General features: G+C 41.9%; 1 protein-coding gene across 1 annotated transcript in view; it reads left to right on the top strand.

Annotated features, from left to right (window-relative positions):
• Positions 1-17044, top strand: part of spire1b (spire-type actin nucleation factor 1b) — a gene marked incomplete at both ends in the record, with an annotated part of 32692 nt that extends 15648 nt beyond the window's left edge. Inside the window, 16 exon segments of the mRNA XM_080501667.1 lie at positions 83-208; positions 5352-5426; positions 5668-5832; positions 5963-6049; positions 6569-6698; positions 8031-8072; positions 11383-11546; positions 12273-12366; positions 12584-12726; positions 14561-14698; positions 14811-14881; positions 14981-15008; positions 15278-15406; positions 15409-15433; positions 15642-15777; positions 16789-17044. Of these exon segments, the coding sequence (XP_080357793.1) occupies positions 83-208; positions 5352-5426; positions 5668-5832; positions 5963-6049; positions 6569-6698; positions 8031-8072; positions 11383-11546; positions 12273-12366; positions 12584-12726; positions 14561-14698; positions 14811-14881; positions 14981-15008; positions 15278-15406; positions 15409-15433; positions 15642-15777; positions 16789-17044 (1809 nt within the window).
• Between the last annotated feature and the right edge of the window lie 715 nt (positions 17045-17759).

Consider the following 17759-nt stretch of genomic DNA (forward strand, 5'->3'; position numbering starts at 1 on the left):
TTGATTGACGTTTACACAATTGTGGTTGTTCACATGAAATGCAGCTGTGTGCACTGAAGATACATCCCTCTGTGTGTTGTAGCTTTGTACGGCTCATCTTCCGAGCGTGTCGGACGCCCCCAGTCACTACCAGGCCGTGTGCCGGGCTCTGTACACAGAAACCCGGGAGCTACGGACTTTCCTGGAGAAGATCAGGAGTGCCAAAGAGGTGAGTTTCCCACAGTAACACGTTAAAACACAGGAAGCCTCCATCAGAGTTGCAATTTAAGCCGTTGGAACAATCATTTTATGCAACTAGGATTGGAAATCACATGGTAATGTTGCTTGAAAATGTCAGTCTTATTTAAGACAAAAATCTAATCCTCTTACTTCATATAGAAGGTTAGAGGATGATCGCCGACCTTGACTGCATCGAAAAAGCTCTCTCGTGCGACCTTACATGAACCGTACCCCCACAAACCAGCATCACTCTCCTCTGAGGGACCACTGGCAAGGTTTTGGAGGGACTTTTAAGATCATGGCATGGATGGTTGAATTAACTTATCAAATGCATTATATCATGTTAACTGGAGTAAAAAAATAGGTACCGGATATCTGAGTTTTTGACAAAGAGAACAATAGTTATGTAACAATGACGAAGCAGTCCGAGTGATCTCGGTGCATTCTCTCAGCTCTTCTGCATTAAAGGTTCAAATGAGGAAATCGACCGAGCAGAGCAGTTTTATTCAGAGAGGGCCTTTTTTTTTCTTTCTTGTGTCTGTGATTAAGGAGGGGGAACGCTTAGGTTGGACTGTGGTGAGTAATAGCCGTTGCAAACACAGAGCCGTGAGGGCAGCAGACAGATAGCTGTGTCCTGTGTGTCAGTGCAGGCGCAGTCAGCTGAGGCAGAAAGGCATCCCAGTAATGGCTGTGCATCCAGATATGAAGGGAATGTACACATGAACACAACCCTGCATTGCTCATGTTGTAGCATTACATCCAATATGTCTTACATTATGTCACTTTATCTTCTCCTGTGTGAGGGACAAAACCTGACATGTCTCTAAGACACAGTTTCACCGCAACATATCTGACCTCAAATACTAAACAAAGGCACAGACTCATCACATTTTATTCAATCTACAAAATTAATATGCGTATGTGGACAGTTGAGTTGACTTCCAGTGTTTTTGGCTGTATAATATTGACCAAATTAACAATTATGGTTGCAGTAGTTTTTACAGTTCAATTAGATTGAATTGGATAATTACACATTCTAGATGTTGCAGGAGCATAAGAGGAAGAAAGGTTAAGAGAGCACTAACTGCTATGCAGGGCTGTACATTTGATTTAAAAATATGGCCCTTTTAATAGGCTCATGCTTTAGTTATTCAACAGCAAATTAAACAACTTTTCTTCAATGCTGACATAACATTGGCTGATCACAATATGAAATAGTTTTCTCTCGCATTGCATTAATAACGACTTACTCAGCTGAGCTTTTACCGTGAAAAGAGTCAAATGTCGAGACGAAAGTGAGCATAGTGACAAAGCGCCAACTCTGAGCGGCTCTTTCGTCTCAGCCCGAGTCAGCAGTGCAGCGTGTGGAGGACAGGACACGTAAACCCACCCCGCCGGCTGACAGGTGGAAGAGAAGAAGAAGAAGTGACATGTCTGCTGTGCATGCCAGACGTAGATGCCAATATCTGCAGACATGCTGACTCTCATCTGTGCAAAAGTGCTGAGGTCAGCTTCTCATGGCTGTCCCGCAGACAGATATGATTAAAATGATAATGTGTGAGGCCTCTCTTGTTAACTTTTATGGCTGCATATGGTTTTTTTTGCCTTTCATCCACATACCAGTTAGGATGAATGCTCCCCTTAGTGTACTGTTGATGTGATGCATGTTACAGGTCAGGTGTCACTATATTTCTTAAAATGGGGGCTCAAAAATGTCCCCGAGTTTATCTGTGATTGACATGATAATTGGGCTCTGTCATCATGTGTTATTATGCATTGCTAACTTGTTTTCATTACACCGAGTTCATTTTCAGGCTGAAGTTCTCAACCACAAAGCCTTGTCTTGTTTCTGCACAGGGTTTGTTTCTCTGCTCTTTCATTAAGATCAAGCACAGGAGTCCATTTGAACTTTGGTACTGCTCGGCAACACTGTGTGTGTGTGTGTGTGTGTGTGTGTGTGTGTGTGTGTGTGTGTGTGTGTGTGTGTGTGTGTGTGTGTGTGTGTGTGTGTGTGTGTGTGTGTGTGTGTGTGTGTGTGTGTGTGTGTGTGTGTGTGTGTGTGTGTGTGTGTGTGTACATCCCACCTCAGGGCTCCTTCCTGCCCCTGCAGTGTGTGTAATGCATTTGAATGAATAGAGGGGATTTGGTTGGTTACATAACTCACTGCAAGGAGTGAGAGAGTTCTGGGTTGTTGTTTTTTTTTTTTTACTGCAGGTAGGACAAAGTTTAGAAGGAAGCTGTAAACAGTTCGGGGCTGCTCCAATAGTAGAGTGGAGCAATCACAATCCCCCATAAATGAACTTATGTAACATACATTTCAAGTATTTAGTGCAAAACTATGAAGAAGCCGACAAAAAACGTAATTATAGTGCAAAGTCTTGAATATATTATGTAAATGTCAAGTAGAGTGATGCTGGAAGAATTGAGTTTGTAGGCCAACCACATATTTTGTACTAACTTGGTTCAACAATAATCTTTAAAAATACATCTTTCAAAGTCGATGCTTCGTACTGCTTTTCTTCAATAAGGGAATCTTCACAAATAAACACTCTTCTTGTGATTTCTGAACCATAAAAGCAATCATCATCACATATATAAACGTGTGCTCAAACAAGACCACGGGAGAATGATGTCACGGTTTCCACTGCAAAAGTTCCAACTTTCTAATATGATTTAGTGCGATTATTCCCTTCCAGACAGTCTTTCATCTTGGCTTCATTACAAAAATATTATAAACTGACAAATCTACTGTTTGAGTTAGAAAGATTTAGGAAATACGAGTATTTGATTATTGCAAATGGTGCGATGCTACAATGTTCTGACAGCTGCTTTCGTGTTTTTTCTAATAAGATACTGTCAGTGGTTTGTCATCCAAAAAAAAACTATATCAAGCACCAAAAACAAACAAAAAAAATGCTTTATTTCTGGAGCAGGATAATGAAAGTGCTGATGTGCTCATGTTTTTTTTGACTGATTCATTGCAGAGTGAATGACCCTTCCAATAAATACGGTACATATAGTTGTATTTTGTCTTTGACCCCTATGTACAAAAGAACGAGCAAAATAAAAGAAACCAGGGTATATTTGCACTGGAAGAGTGAATTTGGCCATCTTTAATTCCCTGGTCTAAAGACTCTCAGGTTGTGATCGTAGGAATGTTTCTTGAACATGAAAACACTGTTCAGACTGTGCACAGCTCCAGAGAGCTGCCGGTTGGCTGCAAGCTATTCACATTATTGTAGCAAATATACTTCTTTCTTCCTTATTAGACATTCATTGTCCCCTTTCAATATTTTTCTCAATGTTTACGCGTTATTGCGTGTTCAGATAGCAATTGATGCAGGAGCGAAGAAGCGAGGAAGGAACCGTGCCCATATGGATGCGTCTGCATCATGTATGAGCAGGACGTGTGGGTGGGGATGTGCCATGTCAAATGTTTCCAATGTGCACATGTTCATATGATTCTGAGATTCTGCTTATATGTCCGCATAAAGACACGTGTGTTTCCACTGTATGCCCCATGTCCCACTCTCCCGTAGAGCAGTGCTCTCCCACGGGGCATCCGTCTTTATTTATCCAGCGCTCTGCCAAACACTTCCTTTGTCTTCCCACAAAGACGCCTCCCTCCTGCCGCTGAAGCATGTGAATTAGTGGTGATTCACAGAAACGGCTCCCTCTCTCCCATTTGTTCACAGATATGCAGGCCTGGTCAGCTGATGGGAGAGAAATGGTATCAAATTGGGCTTTTCAGAGCCGTCAGTAATCACTTGTGTCGTGATGCAGCCATGAATAAATAGATTTATACTGTGATGGAATTAAAGTCCAGTATGTGCAGATGATGCTGCTCTATTGAAATGGAAATATCTGGCGTTGTGTTGCTCATCCAGATGAGATAATGATGTAAACCAACTGGACTCAGCTCTCTTGAGGCTCCTCTAGAGTTAGGTTCCTACTTTTTCTAATGTGATGAGGTGTGGAGCAACCAATGGCTAATAATGTAATACCTGCCAATAACAATTTTAGTGTTTTTAAATGCATTAAACATAATCACTTTTCAATAAAGCAATGAAATAGAAAAGCAGTATGTATACTCAATAAATGAAAATGCAACTATACCATCCACTGTGCATATTTTTGATCAGTAAAACTGCAGTATTTTCTATACATTCAATTATGTTTCTATGCATTTTTTCTTCCATTTGTCCATTCTATACGTTTATGATTCTGGATTTTCAGTAAATAATACAAAATGTACACAGGTGTATGGACAAGACATTTCCTCATCAGGTATCCAAAATGCAAATGATTACTAATGCTCGTCGTTTTGACATTTTTAAGTGTCACGTTATTGGTCACTATTACATTATGGGTCACTACAAAGTGTTATAATCCATCAGGCATGATCTTGTGATGCCCTGTTACCGTATCCACTGTGGACCCACTGAATCATGATGCAGCAAAGTGCAGTATGTGCGTGAGTGATCTTATATAATCAGTCAGTTGAGACAGATGTTCCCTGGCAGGAACTGTGATTTTCCCGATGGGCAAAGGCTTTGACTCTGCTTTCCCGTGATCGTCCCTGCCAGACTTTCCTCCGCTGTGAGGTTACGACAATAGCTACCACAAATATCCGCTGGTAGCGTTTTGTCTCTCACTCCTCCTCCTCCTCACCCTCCTCCTTCGCACACAAGAAGCTAAACGGCACAATTCGGCTGCATCTGCTTCCGAGTGTGAAAAGGAAACACAGCACTGTGTTAGTGTGGCACAAACAGGCTGTCAGTCAGGCTGACGGTGTGTTGCTACAGCATCATGGCCTCACGCTGAGCAGGTTCACACAGGAGTCAGAGTATCTGTTCAGGTTACTTCTCTCCACATCGTGGATCTGTGACCAGGTTCACTGTGGATTTTGTTTTAGATATGCTTGTAAAACAAAATCCCACAAAACATACAAGCTGCTGATTACAGCTCAGTATGCATTGGAACCATCCAATGATACAGTAGAAGAGCAGAAAAGCAAAAGCAATGTCTATTCTTCAAATGCAATAACTCTTCAGGTTCATGTTTTTTCTTTTCTTTTTTTTGGTACATTGCATTCTCTGATATCTTGAACTCTCTGTCTTTTTTTTCACTAGAACCTCCGCAAAATGGAGGCAGAGACAACGGATGACCCTGGCCGAGACCTGAATGAGCTGCAAAACGCTGACTGGGTAAAACGGACTGACCTGTGACCGTCTGCCTTCATTTTTCATTACATCTTATTAAAGCGCCACAGGCCAGAAGTCAAGGAGTCAATCAATACACAGCGATTCTTCATTGCTGCAAATATATAGATAAATAGAAATACCACTTCAAAGTAACATCTGAACCATGCTGATACAGACAATCACGTCACTGATGCTAATGTTTAAAATCAAATAATGGTCCTCTGCTACTCTGTTCCTCCGTCAGGCTCGATTCTGGGTTCAGGTGATGAGGGACCTGCGTGAAGGAGTCAAGCTGAAGAAGGTGCAGGAGCGTCAGTACAACCCTCTGCCCATCGAGTACCAGCTCACTCCCTACGAGATGCTCATGGACGACATCCGCTCCAAACGCTACAAGCTGCGCAAAGTCATGGTCCGTAGCACCTCTTTTAATGAATGACTTCCTTAAACACGCACGACTCGTGGCTCACATCCATTACATGGTTAATTTCTGGATTCAGACGTTCCTGTAAACGTGCGTGGCGTTTCTCACACTGTTTCAGGTGAATGGCGACATCCCACCGAGGTTAAAGAAGAGTGCACATGAAGTGATTCTGGAGTTCATCAGATCCAGACCTCCTCTCAATCCTGTGAGTTTAATTAACCCCAGCTTAAACATAAAGCCTTTGAAAGCATTTATTTGAATACATACGTACCAGATCCTATTGTGATGATCACTATTTGATCTGGTACCTGGGATTTAATAGGTGGGTATTACATTCTTGCAATTTTGGATTGTGATTAAGTCAAAATCATCATAATTATTGCCTGATAAAAGCAAGATTAGTCCCTTAGATCCTTTGCTTACATATCACAGAATAAATGAGTGTCTGCATAATCTGAATGTTACAGTGGTCTCAGTCGTACAGCAGAGCGAGTTCAGTGAAATGCTGCGCTCACCACTCCTCCAGTGATATAAATCTTGCAGCAGAATGAGCAGTTTCAGCAGGAATCAGTTGTACCATCAGTCACAGGAGATAAGATGGCGAAGAAGAAGAGGAGCCGGGCTTCTGGACTTCAACCCAATTTGTTGATGTCTGTTTCTCGACTCAGTTTGCTCTGTTGACTCTCATCATCATCATCATCATCATCATCCCATGCTACTGTAGGTGTCCGCTCGTAAACTGAAGCCCCAGACTCAGCTTCCTCCCACCCTGCATGAGAGGATCCTGGAGGAGATCAAAGCCGAGAGGAAGCTCCGGCCGGTGTCACCCGACGAGGTCCGCAGGGGAAGACTAGGTGAGGAAGACATCTTCATATTCTGTATTGTTTCGCCATTCGTGTAGTCTCCTGCACACAGACAGAAACTAAACACAAGTCCTCATATTTGTGCAATCAAACATTTGATTTTCTCTGAAACTAATCTTTTATGATTCCAAAATTATGTGGACGTCATAACGATCACACCTTAAAAAGCTCATTTAAAAGTAAAATAGTGCAAATGGTTAGAATCTGCTTATAGAGATGGTGGATCATGTTTCATCCAGACCAATGACATTTAATCTCTGCTGTTGTTTTCTGAGATTAAAAAATATATATATATCAAAACAATACAGCTGTAAAGAAAGTATGCAACTGTGAAATATCCTGCAATAGTCTTTATTGAAATAAAGTCAGATTTGTTTTATGAGCAAATTCAGGCCAACAGCAGAGCGTTGAATGAAAAAAACCAAACATTTCTTCATAAAACTCTACAAACAAAAAGAATCCCAGTTAAATCTGTAAGTGGAAATATACATATATTTCAAGTAATTTAAATTGTGAAAATTGATTGTTTGGTTGATTAGTGTTTCAAATATGTAGTTAACAGAAAAGCAGCAGCACAATTCCATTAGAAATTATGATGTTCACTCTAAATGACATAGTCCTTGCATGAGTTCAGATCTCTAAACATATAAATGATTAAAAGTACTTGTTTTATGCAAGTTGTATTTGCAAAATGTCACCTTTAATCATTGCTGTTTCATGGAAAATAAAATGCTTGATGTTTGAAATATGAACAAAATTACTATTTCTATTCACTCGTGAATGTATCGACATACTTCAACCAAAACCTGTAAATATGAAGTATGGAAGTTTGCAAGATAATGACACAGGATATGTAGTGGCGTCATTATTTTTGAGTGATGTTCAGTTCTTTTCACACTTTATTACACAAATATTTGCGCTTCCGCTCTTTTCCTTCCTTGATGCTGCCTAACCTTTATTTTTGTTTTGCAACTAAAGCCTGTTATTGATTCTTTTGTTTATATTGTTTGCAATTCTACTCCTATTCAAAACACCTATGCTAAGTTTCCTTATAAATGATTCTGTTAACACTAACAGTACTAACTCGAGCACTGTTTGAATGTCAGTAGTCTGGCTGTGGATCATTTGAAATCCTATTATCGACCAGCATGAAAGTGCTGAAACTTTTGTGATCTGAAGCAGATAATGAGCATGTTGTACCCTGACATTTCTTTCCCAATACAAGCAGATTATTTCCTCTTGTATGTGTTAAGCTTTGCCTTTAATCCACCTCCTTGATCCCAAGCAATGACCGCCCCGTGCCGTGACTGTTTCTCGTTTCAGTCATTCGGCCACTTAGCATGTCTTTCAGTTTTGACGCGTCAGGTAAAGTCCCCTCTCGCTGCTTACCTGGCTTCTTTTTTATTTTTTTTTTCCGTAATCTTCTTCTGTTACCCTCCGTGTTGTGGCTGCTCATCTGCTCTACCAGCTCACACACACACACACACACTTGCACACAGCCACACACACATACACGTATGAGCGTCGCTGCACACGTCACGTCATGCTTCTGTGTTTGGTGATGGAAGTCTGTGGAGGTGAAACGTGGAGATGTGGGATGCTGCTCAGTAGGAGGACTCAGACAAGAGCAAACAGACAGTTTTAAACAGTTTTAAACAAAGGGTGTACATATAAAAAAAACCTGGCTAGTATGTTATGTACTGATTAGTATGCAATCTTACATTTTTAGACCAATTTTAATTGAATAAGTGTGCAGAAAGTATATAGGTAAATTTTGAAGTTAACATTAACGAATTAACAAATGTCGGTTGTCATACCAAATACTTGTCGCTCTATTAATCTATGTTAGTTTTTTTTAACTTCTTTTTTTTTCATTCCCCTGAATATTTGGGTTTTCTTGCCCACAAACTGTCATCAGTGCTGGGAACTGTAGTGAAAAAGCTGAAACGGAATGCAACCCGCTGAGCACCAGCACGTCAGCGACTGATGAAAGTCTGCTGTGTGCGGCTGGTTGGACATGATCACATTTCCTCACAGGCAGATTGAGGCTTTTCGGAGGCTTCGTGACTTTTGGAGTAGTGTTTGAAAGTTACATGTTGTCAATATCCAGCTTCATTTTATGTGTAATATTACTTTTTGTTTGAAATTATTCAATTCAGATTTTTTCTTTTCTTTTTTCGTCTTAGGATATGCTTTTCCTATTGAGTGGTAAAATGTTTTGCTCTTGCCAGGACTTTTGCAACAGTTCATGTGCAATGTTATATACGTAACTGATGATAAAATGTCCTTGTTTTTTTAGTTTTTTTTTCTTTGTTCCTCCAAAACACTCAGGAAAATGTCACCTTTGTTAAGTATATAGTCTGTTAAATGTACTGCCAGCCATCTAATCAGTGAAAAGGAACAGCCTAAAGAGTGACGACGACCTCAGTGTCTCTGAGCACCATCAATCCCACACAAAGGAGCTTCTCATGTGCCACAGTGAATTTGCAGAATTGCAGAGGGGCCGGTGTGCCGCCTCATGCTCTGCACACTCACAGGAGACCACATGTTGTATATCCAACCAGCTCTGGCACAAGTTCAGCATTAAAACGGCTATAAATGTAGAGGCAAGCAAACGGTAATAGTGCTGCAGCCCACTTTTCCTTCCTACTGAAGTCAGTGTCTCGCATCACACCACGAGGTTTACTCCCCATTATTCATACTGACATCTGTATGTGTACAACCTTCCTGCCGCCATGTATCATTCTGTGACAGTGTGACCAGTTCAACCGCTGTTTATTTTATGGGGAGACGGTAAATACTCAGTGACACTTTCATGACTATTATCCAGGTTTTAATCAGTGACTAAAAATTCCAGGAGGAAATATATATATAAGATCCATGGAGTGTTGTCACAAATGTCTTTGTAATATATGAGACTGTCAGGACTCGGAGAGAGAGGACCTAAATATCTGCTCAAAGTGTTTCGCTTGTACCTCAGTACACGGGTAGTCTGTCCACTGAGACATGAGAAATGAACTGGCAGCTGCCAAGGCTGAAGGCAACTTATGAATGCGTACGTGGACTGGGGTGAGACCTGACAACACTCATGAGATCTCAGTTTAAAACTCATGTATGTAGCTGTTTAAATGCAATATAGATTTAGACACCCTGACATTTTGTAATCTGTCCCTATACTTAATAGATGTAAGGATTTCCATGGCTGAGCCAACCTGACCAGGTCAAGATCAACAGCATCACTGCCTGTGAATAGTTTCAATTCAGATACTGTATGTACTGAACTGTACTGCATTGACTTACTTATGAGTTTACATTTTCTCAAATTTATATTGTGCAAAAATTAACAAATGAGTATATCATGTCGTAGTTTCACACTGGGAACTATTGTCAACTCCCCTGAGCTTTGACATTCATCCGTCATGTGGAGGAATTTTGAATAGGAGACCTGCTTCTCCATCAGCAGCATCCTGAGAGCAGAATGCAGTGCAGCATCAAGAAGAATTTGAAGGACGCTCACACTACAGAGCTGAAAGATCACATAAAAAGCTATTTATATGCTCCCGCAGTTACTATTGGCACTGGTTCAAAAGTATTATTCAAATGTGGTAGAAGCTGAGGTTAAAGGAGGACATCTTTAAACATTTTCTGACACTGCATCATTCAATGCTGATTATTTGGCCATACACTGCAGACATATAGGGTGGTGGAATGCACTTATCCTAATGGAGGAGCTGTCCCCTTTCTAGGTTTTGGCAAAACTCGCAGTATGCCACAGGATTTGTTCCGTACAGGATTAGGTAATGTATGAGCAATGCTGTTTGGAAGGCCTCGATCGCCTCTAACCTAGCAGCCTCCTCTGTCTCGCTCCCTGGCTGTGAACTAATGCCTTTTTCTATCAAACACTTGCTTACAACTAAGGGAAACAAAGGTAGAAGACAAAATGAAGGCTAAATGCTTGAATTCTGCCAAGCAGACTCTCAAGACTGGCCGGAGAAAGACAGTTCTGTGTCAGCAGTAGGAACAAAGCTGCCGTTGAGACGATGAGCTCATGTGCAGGAGGCTGAAAGCAGAGATCCTATCAGCCGTGGCGCTTTATCTGTCTCTTGCAGCACTCGCTTGTGTCCCCTTTTTAGACTCTCTTCCCCTCCCAACCTCTCTCCCAAAATTTCCTTTCAGGTTGTCTTTTTGCTTTAATTCAGGAAATGACACCTGGTGTCAGTCTGTCTAATTATCTTACTATTATTATATATTAAGTATTGTTTAGGTATTCCAGGACATAGCTTTCCCTACAGAGAACCATGGGGAGGGACAGTAGGAAGAACTCTTGTCCTCTGAGGTTCATGGTTAAATCATAGCAATATTTCATGTAAATAGAGACCCCGTGCTGTCCTTGTAACCCTGGCCTGCTCCTTTACCCTCCCTCAGACCACATTAACTCACCCATCCAATCCCCCAACCCTCAGATGGTTCTCAAACCTCAGCCCTCTGTGACGGGATTCATTGCATCCATTCAATCAACCTCCCGCTGTGTTAGAAATGGGTATAATAATCCTTAAAGATTACTGAAACATCTCAGCAGGGATGCAAGGAATCGCCAGAGGAGCTAATTTGCGAATCATCTCAACTGATTTTTCTTACTGTGTCTGAATGATCGTCTCCTATGTGGCCCCGGCAGATGAGTTTAGTCCGTACATGGGCAGGAGGACGTCCAGCACTCTGTCCCTCACCAATGGGTCGGCATCTCCCAGGGCACAGCCCTCTGGATCTCAGTCTGTACCACCCAGAAAGAGACTTCTGAAGGCTCCTAGCCTCGCTGAGCTGGACAGCTCCGACTCTGATGTAAGTGTGTTTAATTGGGATTTATGCGGCTCTGCAACAGCTGTATATTTGCTCCAAACTGTATGTACAATATGACTTTGAAGACTACAACTATCTTTAATGGTAGAGCAGGTTTTGGTTGAATCTTCCATCTACATGTGTCAAAATGTCCTTGTGATGAAGTGAATGTGAAACGTTAGTAAACCACATAAAGACCACTAAGCAGTGAAATGTATATTAGTGAAGCATGTTTTCCATTAATTGCTTGTAAGATAGCACTGGCATGAAAGCTAGCAGGTAAACAGGCTAACATTAGTCTGGACAGAAACACTGCAATAACTTTTAAATTCCAATTTTTTTTCTTCTTGAGAATTTCAGGTTCTTTATACTATGTTTTGTCATAAAGAATTATGCATGCACTCTTTATCATATGTTATTAATGGGGACTTTTAATTTTGCACTCAAAGATGGGCTAATCAGGTATTTTATTGCAAAACATCAAAAATTAGGCTAATGTTTTTGCACTTTTTCTGCATTCAATACAACCGTAAAGAAACGTACACCTCATGACATTCATTCACATTCCTTAAAAATACTGGTGGCATGTTTGATGAGTCTGGAGACGCTTTAATGTCATATGCACCTTTGCAGCCATAAAACCACATGGTAGTACAATTCCTGTGAGAAATATACACGCACCACATGCAGAGTGAGTATAATAACCAAAGTGCTTTGTGTGTATTCAAGGATGAGATATTTGGCCACAAATCGGCAAGCAGTTCCAGTGTGGCAACATCGCTGATGGACGACACGTCCCCGGAGTGTGCACTGGGAAAGAAAAGTGAGTCAGGAAATCTTTCTGCATCCTTGTCACAGCCGACACGGCTCCTTTACTAAACCTCATTGTGACAGTGATGGATTAATAGTAAATTTACAGTGTCACAGCTCTGGTTCTCCTAAAGCTCTCTTCTTATTTGTGTTGGAAGATTGATTTCAAGCCATCAAGTTTTTCCATTTAAAATACTCACTACTGTCCTTCTTCTTCTTTCAAACACCAGCTCCACCGTTGTTCTTGCCCATCTCCTCTACGCCGCAGCCGGAGAGGCGTCAGACCCCCCAGAGGCGACACTCCATCGAGAAGGAAACGCCGACCAACGTCCGACTCTTCCAGCCGCCCTCCAAACACGGCTCCAGGTCCCTGGTGAGTCGGATCCCGCTGGTTTCTGGAGTGACGCGAAATGTTCTCATAGCAAGAATTTGAAAGTACAATCTGGAAAAGTTACATGCTGGATTTTGTCTCACTGCTCCATTGTGGGTTTTAATTTTTTAACTTAATAACCCCAAAAAGAAGAAAGGGAGATGGAGAGATTGGGAAGAGATGGGTCTGTAAAGAGATGGAGGCAATGAGGGACTGAACCTAAACACAAGCTGTCATCTTCCTCCTTATCGCTGTGTTTGCTTTGTTTCCTTTGCCCGGGATTTCTTTACAGTCACCAGACACACCCAGATGCCCTGTGTACTTGTTTGAAGCTGCAGGGTTGCTGTTCTCCTTCTAGCCCACCTTCTCTTGTTCAGGTTGGGATGGTAGCCTCATTTCACTCCTGCATCCCCTCCCTCCTCCGCCCTTCTCCCTCCATTCTTCACCCTTTGCGGAGCGCCCACCCCGGGGAGGCGTTTGCACTGCGCTTGGTGAAGGCCTTGTTTGCTCTGTGCTGGAGTGTTTACGTCAAACGGAGAGAGTCGGCTGAGGTTTGCCAGTCCCCCGTCAGTCTGTCCTGGCATAGTGACGGTAGCTGCACATGCTAAATGCTGCCAGCTTCACTAGTGATCCATCACTCAGAGCCGGCCCGCCGCCATGATAGTGTGTAGTTTACATCTGTGATTAGCTAGACACCATTATCATTTAAATCATTGCTTTTGATAATATTACAAGTAACTTGCAAATAGGCAGCTACAGCTAAATCACATTTAAACTTGGTGCTTTGTAGAATCAAGCTCATCTGTTTACTGGTCCATTTACAGTCATGCTGGTTGTCAAATATTTCATTGTGCTTTAAAAAAATTTATTTATTTTTTTTACCATAACTTGGTGTGTAATGTTTTTCTTCCTCCTTCTCAGGGGCCCTAACACAACACACTACAGCTTTGAGCATTAAGCATTAGATTGTGCAGAAGCAGTGACTGTTGAAGGTGTGGCCAAAGTCGCAGGTGTAAAAAGCCGTACAGTGTTTTACCTGACAAAACGAAAAGGAAAAGAGAATAACGGGAGGAGAGGAGATAAACGAGACACACCACAATTCAGTTCTTCAAGCATCCCATATGCCAAGGCCTCCAAAGCTTCACTCAGGTCACGTGATCCTGACCGGGTGTCTTGGCCACATTATTAAGGAGTCTAAATTTGAGTGATTTTGACTGATTTCATTCAAATTAATCTTATCAATTGTGAGCCGGAATATTCCCCCTCATCTCCAAGCACAGGCATCTCCTTCTGTCACTTGAAAACACAGACAGACTTTCTTAAAGCTGATCTATGGAGACTCAATGGAAAAGAAAGAAAAAAGGTTTGGTATCATTGTGTTACCACGTTCTTTTGCAAACAAATACAAAAGACTTGTGTCTCCAGTCATTTGCCTAGACTCAGTGATCATCATTAACTTGTTTGTTTACTTACTGAGAGAGCTCCCTTCAGAAATACTAAAGACATTGTAATTGTAACTAGTGATGAGCAAGTCTCTCGTGACAAATTGATGAAGTGGTTTTGTACATATTGCTACTCAACAAACCTTGTATTGCCCTTATGTAAAGTTTGTGGAAACGCAAAACATCACTTTAAACATCTCCCCAAGGATTTTGCTCTGGAAAAGCAGGATGATTTTATGACCCGGATGTGCAGCTGAAATACTAAGACCAAGTCCTGTGTACGGTACGTTGCTACGTTGCTACGTTGCTACGTTACTACGTTGCTACGTTGCTACGTTGCTACGTTGCTACGCTCACTCACTGCTGTGTGTGTGTGTGTGTGTGTGTATGTGCAGGAGGAGTTCTGTTTCCCCGTGGAGTGTCTGTCTCTGACGGTGGAGGAGGTGATGCACATCCGACAGGTGCTGGTGAAGGCAGAGCTGGAGAAATTCCAGCAGTACAAAGACATTTACAACTCCATGAAGAAGGGAAAGGTACACTCGTTACTCGCGTACTGCTCATGTCCGCTGTAGATTTTTCCTGGCTCTCAATCGGCAGTGCAGTGATTCCTTGTTGCCCTCATTCTTCTTTATTTTTCTATCGCAGCTTTGCTTCTGTTGTCGAACCAAAAGGTTTTCCCTTTTCACCTGGTCCTACATCTGCCAGTTCTGCAAAAAGTAAAAGCTCTCAAATTATTGTTTTAAATAAATTGTGTTTTAGATGTTTAGGAGGAGAAATTTCATTTCTCCTCCTATGTCTCTCTTTTTTTCCTGCAGGCCTGTGTGCTCGCAGTGCTGCAAAAAGGTCAGTCACAGGAGGATCATTCAATCAGCTTTATAGACAGTTTAATGCCACTATTTCAAAAGGATTGGTTGAGATGTGCAAAATGTCATTTAAAACATTATGCAATGATCTGTGGATCTCATGAACAGATATTTATATGTTTACACGTCATTACGACATTTCTGGAACAGAGCTCTCCTTTTTAAACATTAGGTTGTAAATGGAGCAGATTACCCGAGGTTGTATGCTGAAACATTTTCTTCAACATCTATGCCTTCTTCCTCTTACAGATGCGGCTGCCCTCCAAACCTTATTCCAGTTTGCCCATTTACTCCATCGGCTCAACCAACACTCTCCCCAGGGAGAGAGTAAGTGCCATGACTGCGGTAGGACAAGGGCAGCTGTCTGTGGCTGGAGGGCCGGAGCCTGTGATGGGGCTGGAGATGGTGATGGGGCCAGGACTGGGGCCAGGACCGGGACCAGGACTGGGGCCAGGACTGGGGTCAGGGTCGGGTTCAGCGCTAGGGCAAGCGATGGGGCCGGGTTCAATGGTACGGTCAGGGTCAGGGTCAGTGACGGGGCCTGGGTCAAAGACCGGGCCGGGACCAAGCCCGAAGAAGGGCCCTGTGCCGGGGCCGTCAGCTGTGGCAGGAGCTGCTGTACCCTCCACTTCAAAAGGAGCATCGAAAGGAGCATCTAAAGGAAGCGGAAAAGCTTCTGGAGCAGCATCAAAATCTGAGAAAACTTCTGGCAGCCCACAACGCCACAGCATCCACAAGACCATGTCCAAGTAAGAGCCATGAAACTTTCTCATTGAACTGCATTACGTACATAGGAGATAATCCAGATCCTTCTTAATAAGAATACAAAGTCCATACATCAGGTACTATTAATCACAAACTGTAATTATGAAAGAAAAACATGCACAGAAAAATCTTTGCCTTCACAATTACCTTTGTGATTTTTCCAGTCTTCTGACCTGAAGCCGCAAATGCCCCAATCTGCCTCTTTGAGTTGTCACACACTGACATCTAGTGGATAAATCCAGAATTACTTCTCTCGCTGCTCGTCATGCACATTTCTTCTGCTTAATCACACATTTTGATTTAATCCAGGAGTCATCAACATTTCATAATAGCAAAAGCTTTATCTTCCAGACTTCCTGAATAATTTATAATGCATCTGTATTGACAATAAATATTAATTTATGCAGAGGTTCCGATTATAAATGGTTTACAGTTTTAGGAAACATGCAACATGATGCATGTTTCTTCATCCAAATTCATTTAAAACTTTAAAACTTGGTGAACACATCTGTGATTATTTGATATTCTTGATATATATTTTTTGAATGATTTGTAGAATTTTGTTCCACTTGAAACCTTTACATTGTTGGACAAATTATTGAGGAAATAGCTTTGCATTTCTGGGTAGCCAACTATTATGACATTGCAGAGAGTTAATATTGTTTATGAAATGTCTCACAGTTAACACAAACAGTTTAAGTGTAATGATTTGATCAAAAACAGAATATTTAGCATCCAGTGACTACAACCCTTCTTAAAACTAACTCTATTACTTATTCTCTGTTGGATACATTATTTGACACAATGAGCTATGAGCAGTACACATATTTGGATATTGTATATCCAGTAGCTGTTTATATATCTACATATCTACAGTGTGTTTTCCAGTTAAAACTTCCAGCAGGTATTACTCCCCAAACAACAAAGATATAACATATGTAGATATAACCTGGTCGTGTTTAAGAGAGATCCACATTGTGTTTTCTTCCATGCAGGTTTTCCAAACATGGCTCTCTAAAGTCTCACGAGGAGCTGGAGCTTCCCTCGGAGCTGACGGAGGACTGGGCCAGCATGGAGGTGTGCGTGGAATGCAAGAAGTTCATCTCCGACATAATCGCCTCCAGCAAGCACAGCCTGTCGCTGGCCACCAGGAGGGCTCGCTTAAAACGCAAGACCCAGTCGTTTTACATGTCCTCCCCGAAAGGCAGGGAGGAGTACCGGCCATCCGAACGAACAATCAACGAAATCTGAAACTTTTTACCTTCCCTCTCTCTCTCTCTCTCTCTCTCTGTCTCTCTCTGTCTCTCTCTGTCTCTCTCTCTCTCTCTCTCTGCTGGGCTGCCTCCAGCTCCAATGGCACAAATATCAAGACTCAACACTGGATGTGATCATCGTCTGTGTGTGCTTGAGTCGGATTGGGACATATTGGACAGTGTGATTATGTCGACGTGTTCTCATCCATCGTGTACACCTCCTCCAGACAGCAGCATACTGTAGATGTGCCAGTGTCTTCTCATTAAAATCATAGAAGATCCTTTAAACTGTCTCCAGACACTCATCCGAGCAGAAAAAAAAAAAAGTGGAAATCAAAGGGGACTGACTTCCCTCGCCTCTGATGGCACGACAGTGTGGTCCGATCAGGCTCACTGTCATTCAAAGCACAATACTGAGAAGAGATCCTGTTGGAAACTGAGTGTGACACTCAAGAAAATATCAAACTGTACATTTTGTATGGGTTACAGTTTAGTTTTTTACGTGCGTGTGTGTACAGTAAACGATTGTCCAATGATATTGTCACCCGTTGTTTTCCATTTGGACTCTTGCTGATGATGTTTCGAGTGACTTTTCCGACTCTCTGCTGCTGTCAGCACGCTTTGGTTTGAAGCATGCTTCTTCTTTCCTTGTGGGATTAAAACAATTATTAATTTATCCATAGCTGGTTTTCTTCCACATATTGTGCCACAAA

Source organism: Blennius ocellaris, assembly GCF_963422515.1.
Source record: "Blennius ocellaris genome assembly, chromosome: 8".
Classification (NCBI taxonomy): domain Eukaryota; kingdom Metazoa; phylum Chordata; class Actinopteri; order Blenniiformes; family Blenniidae; genus Blennius; species Blennius ocellaris.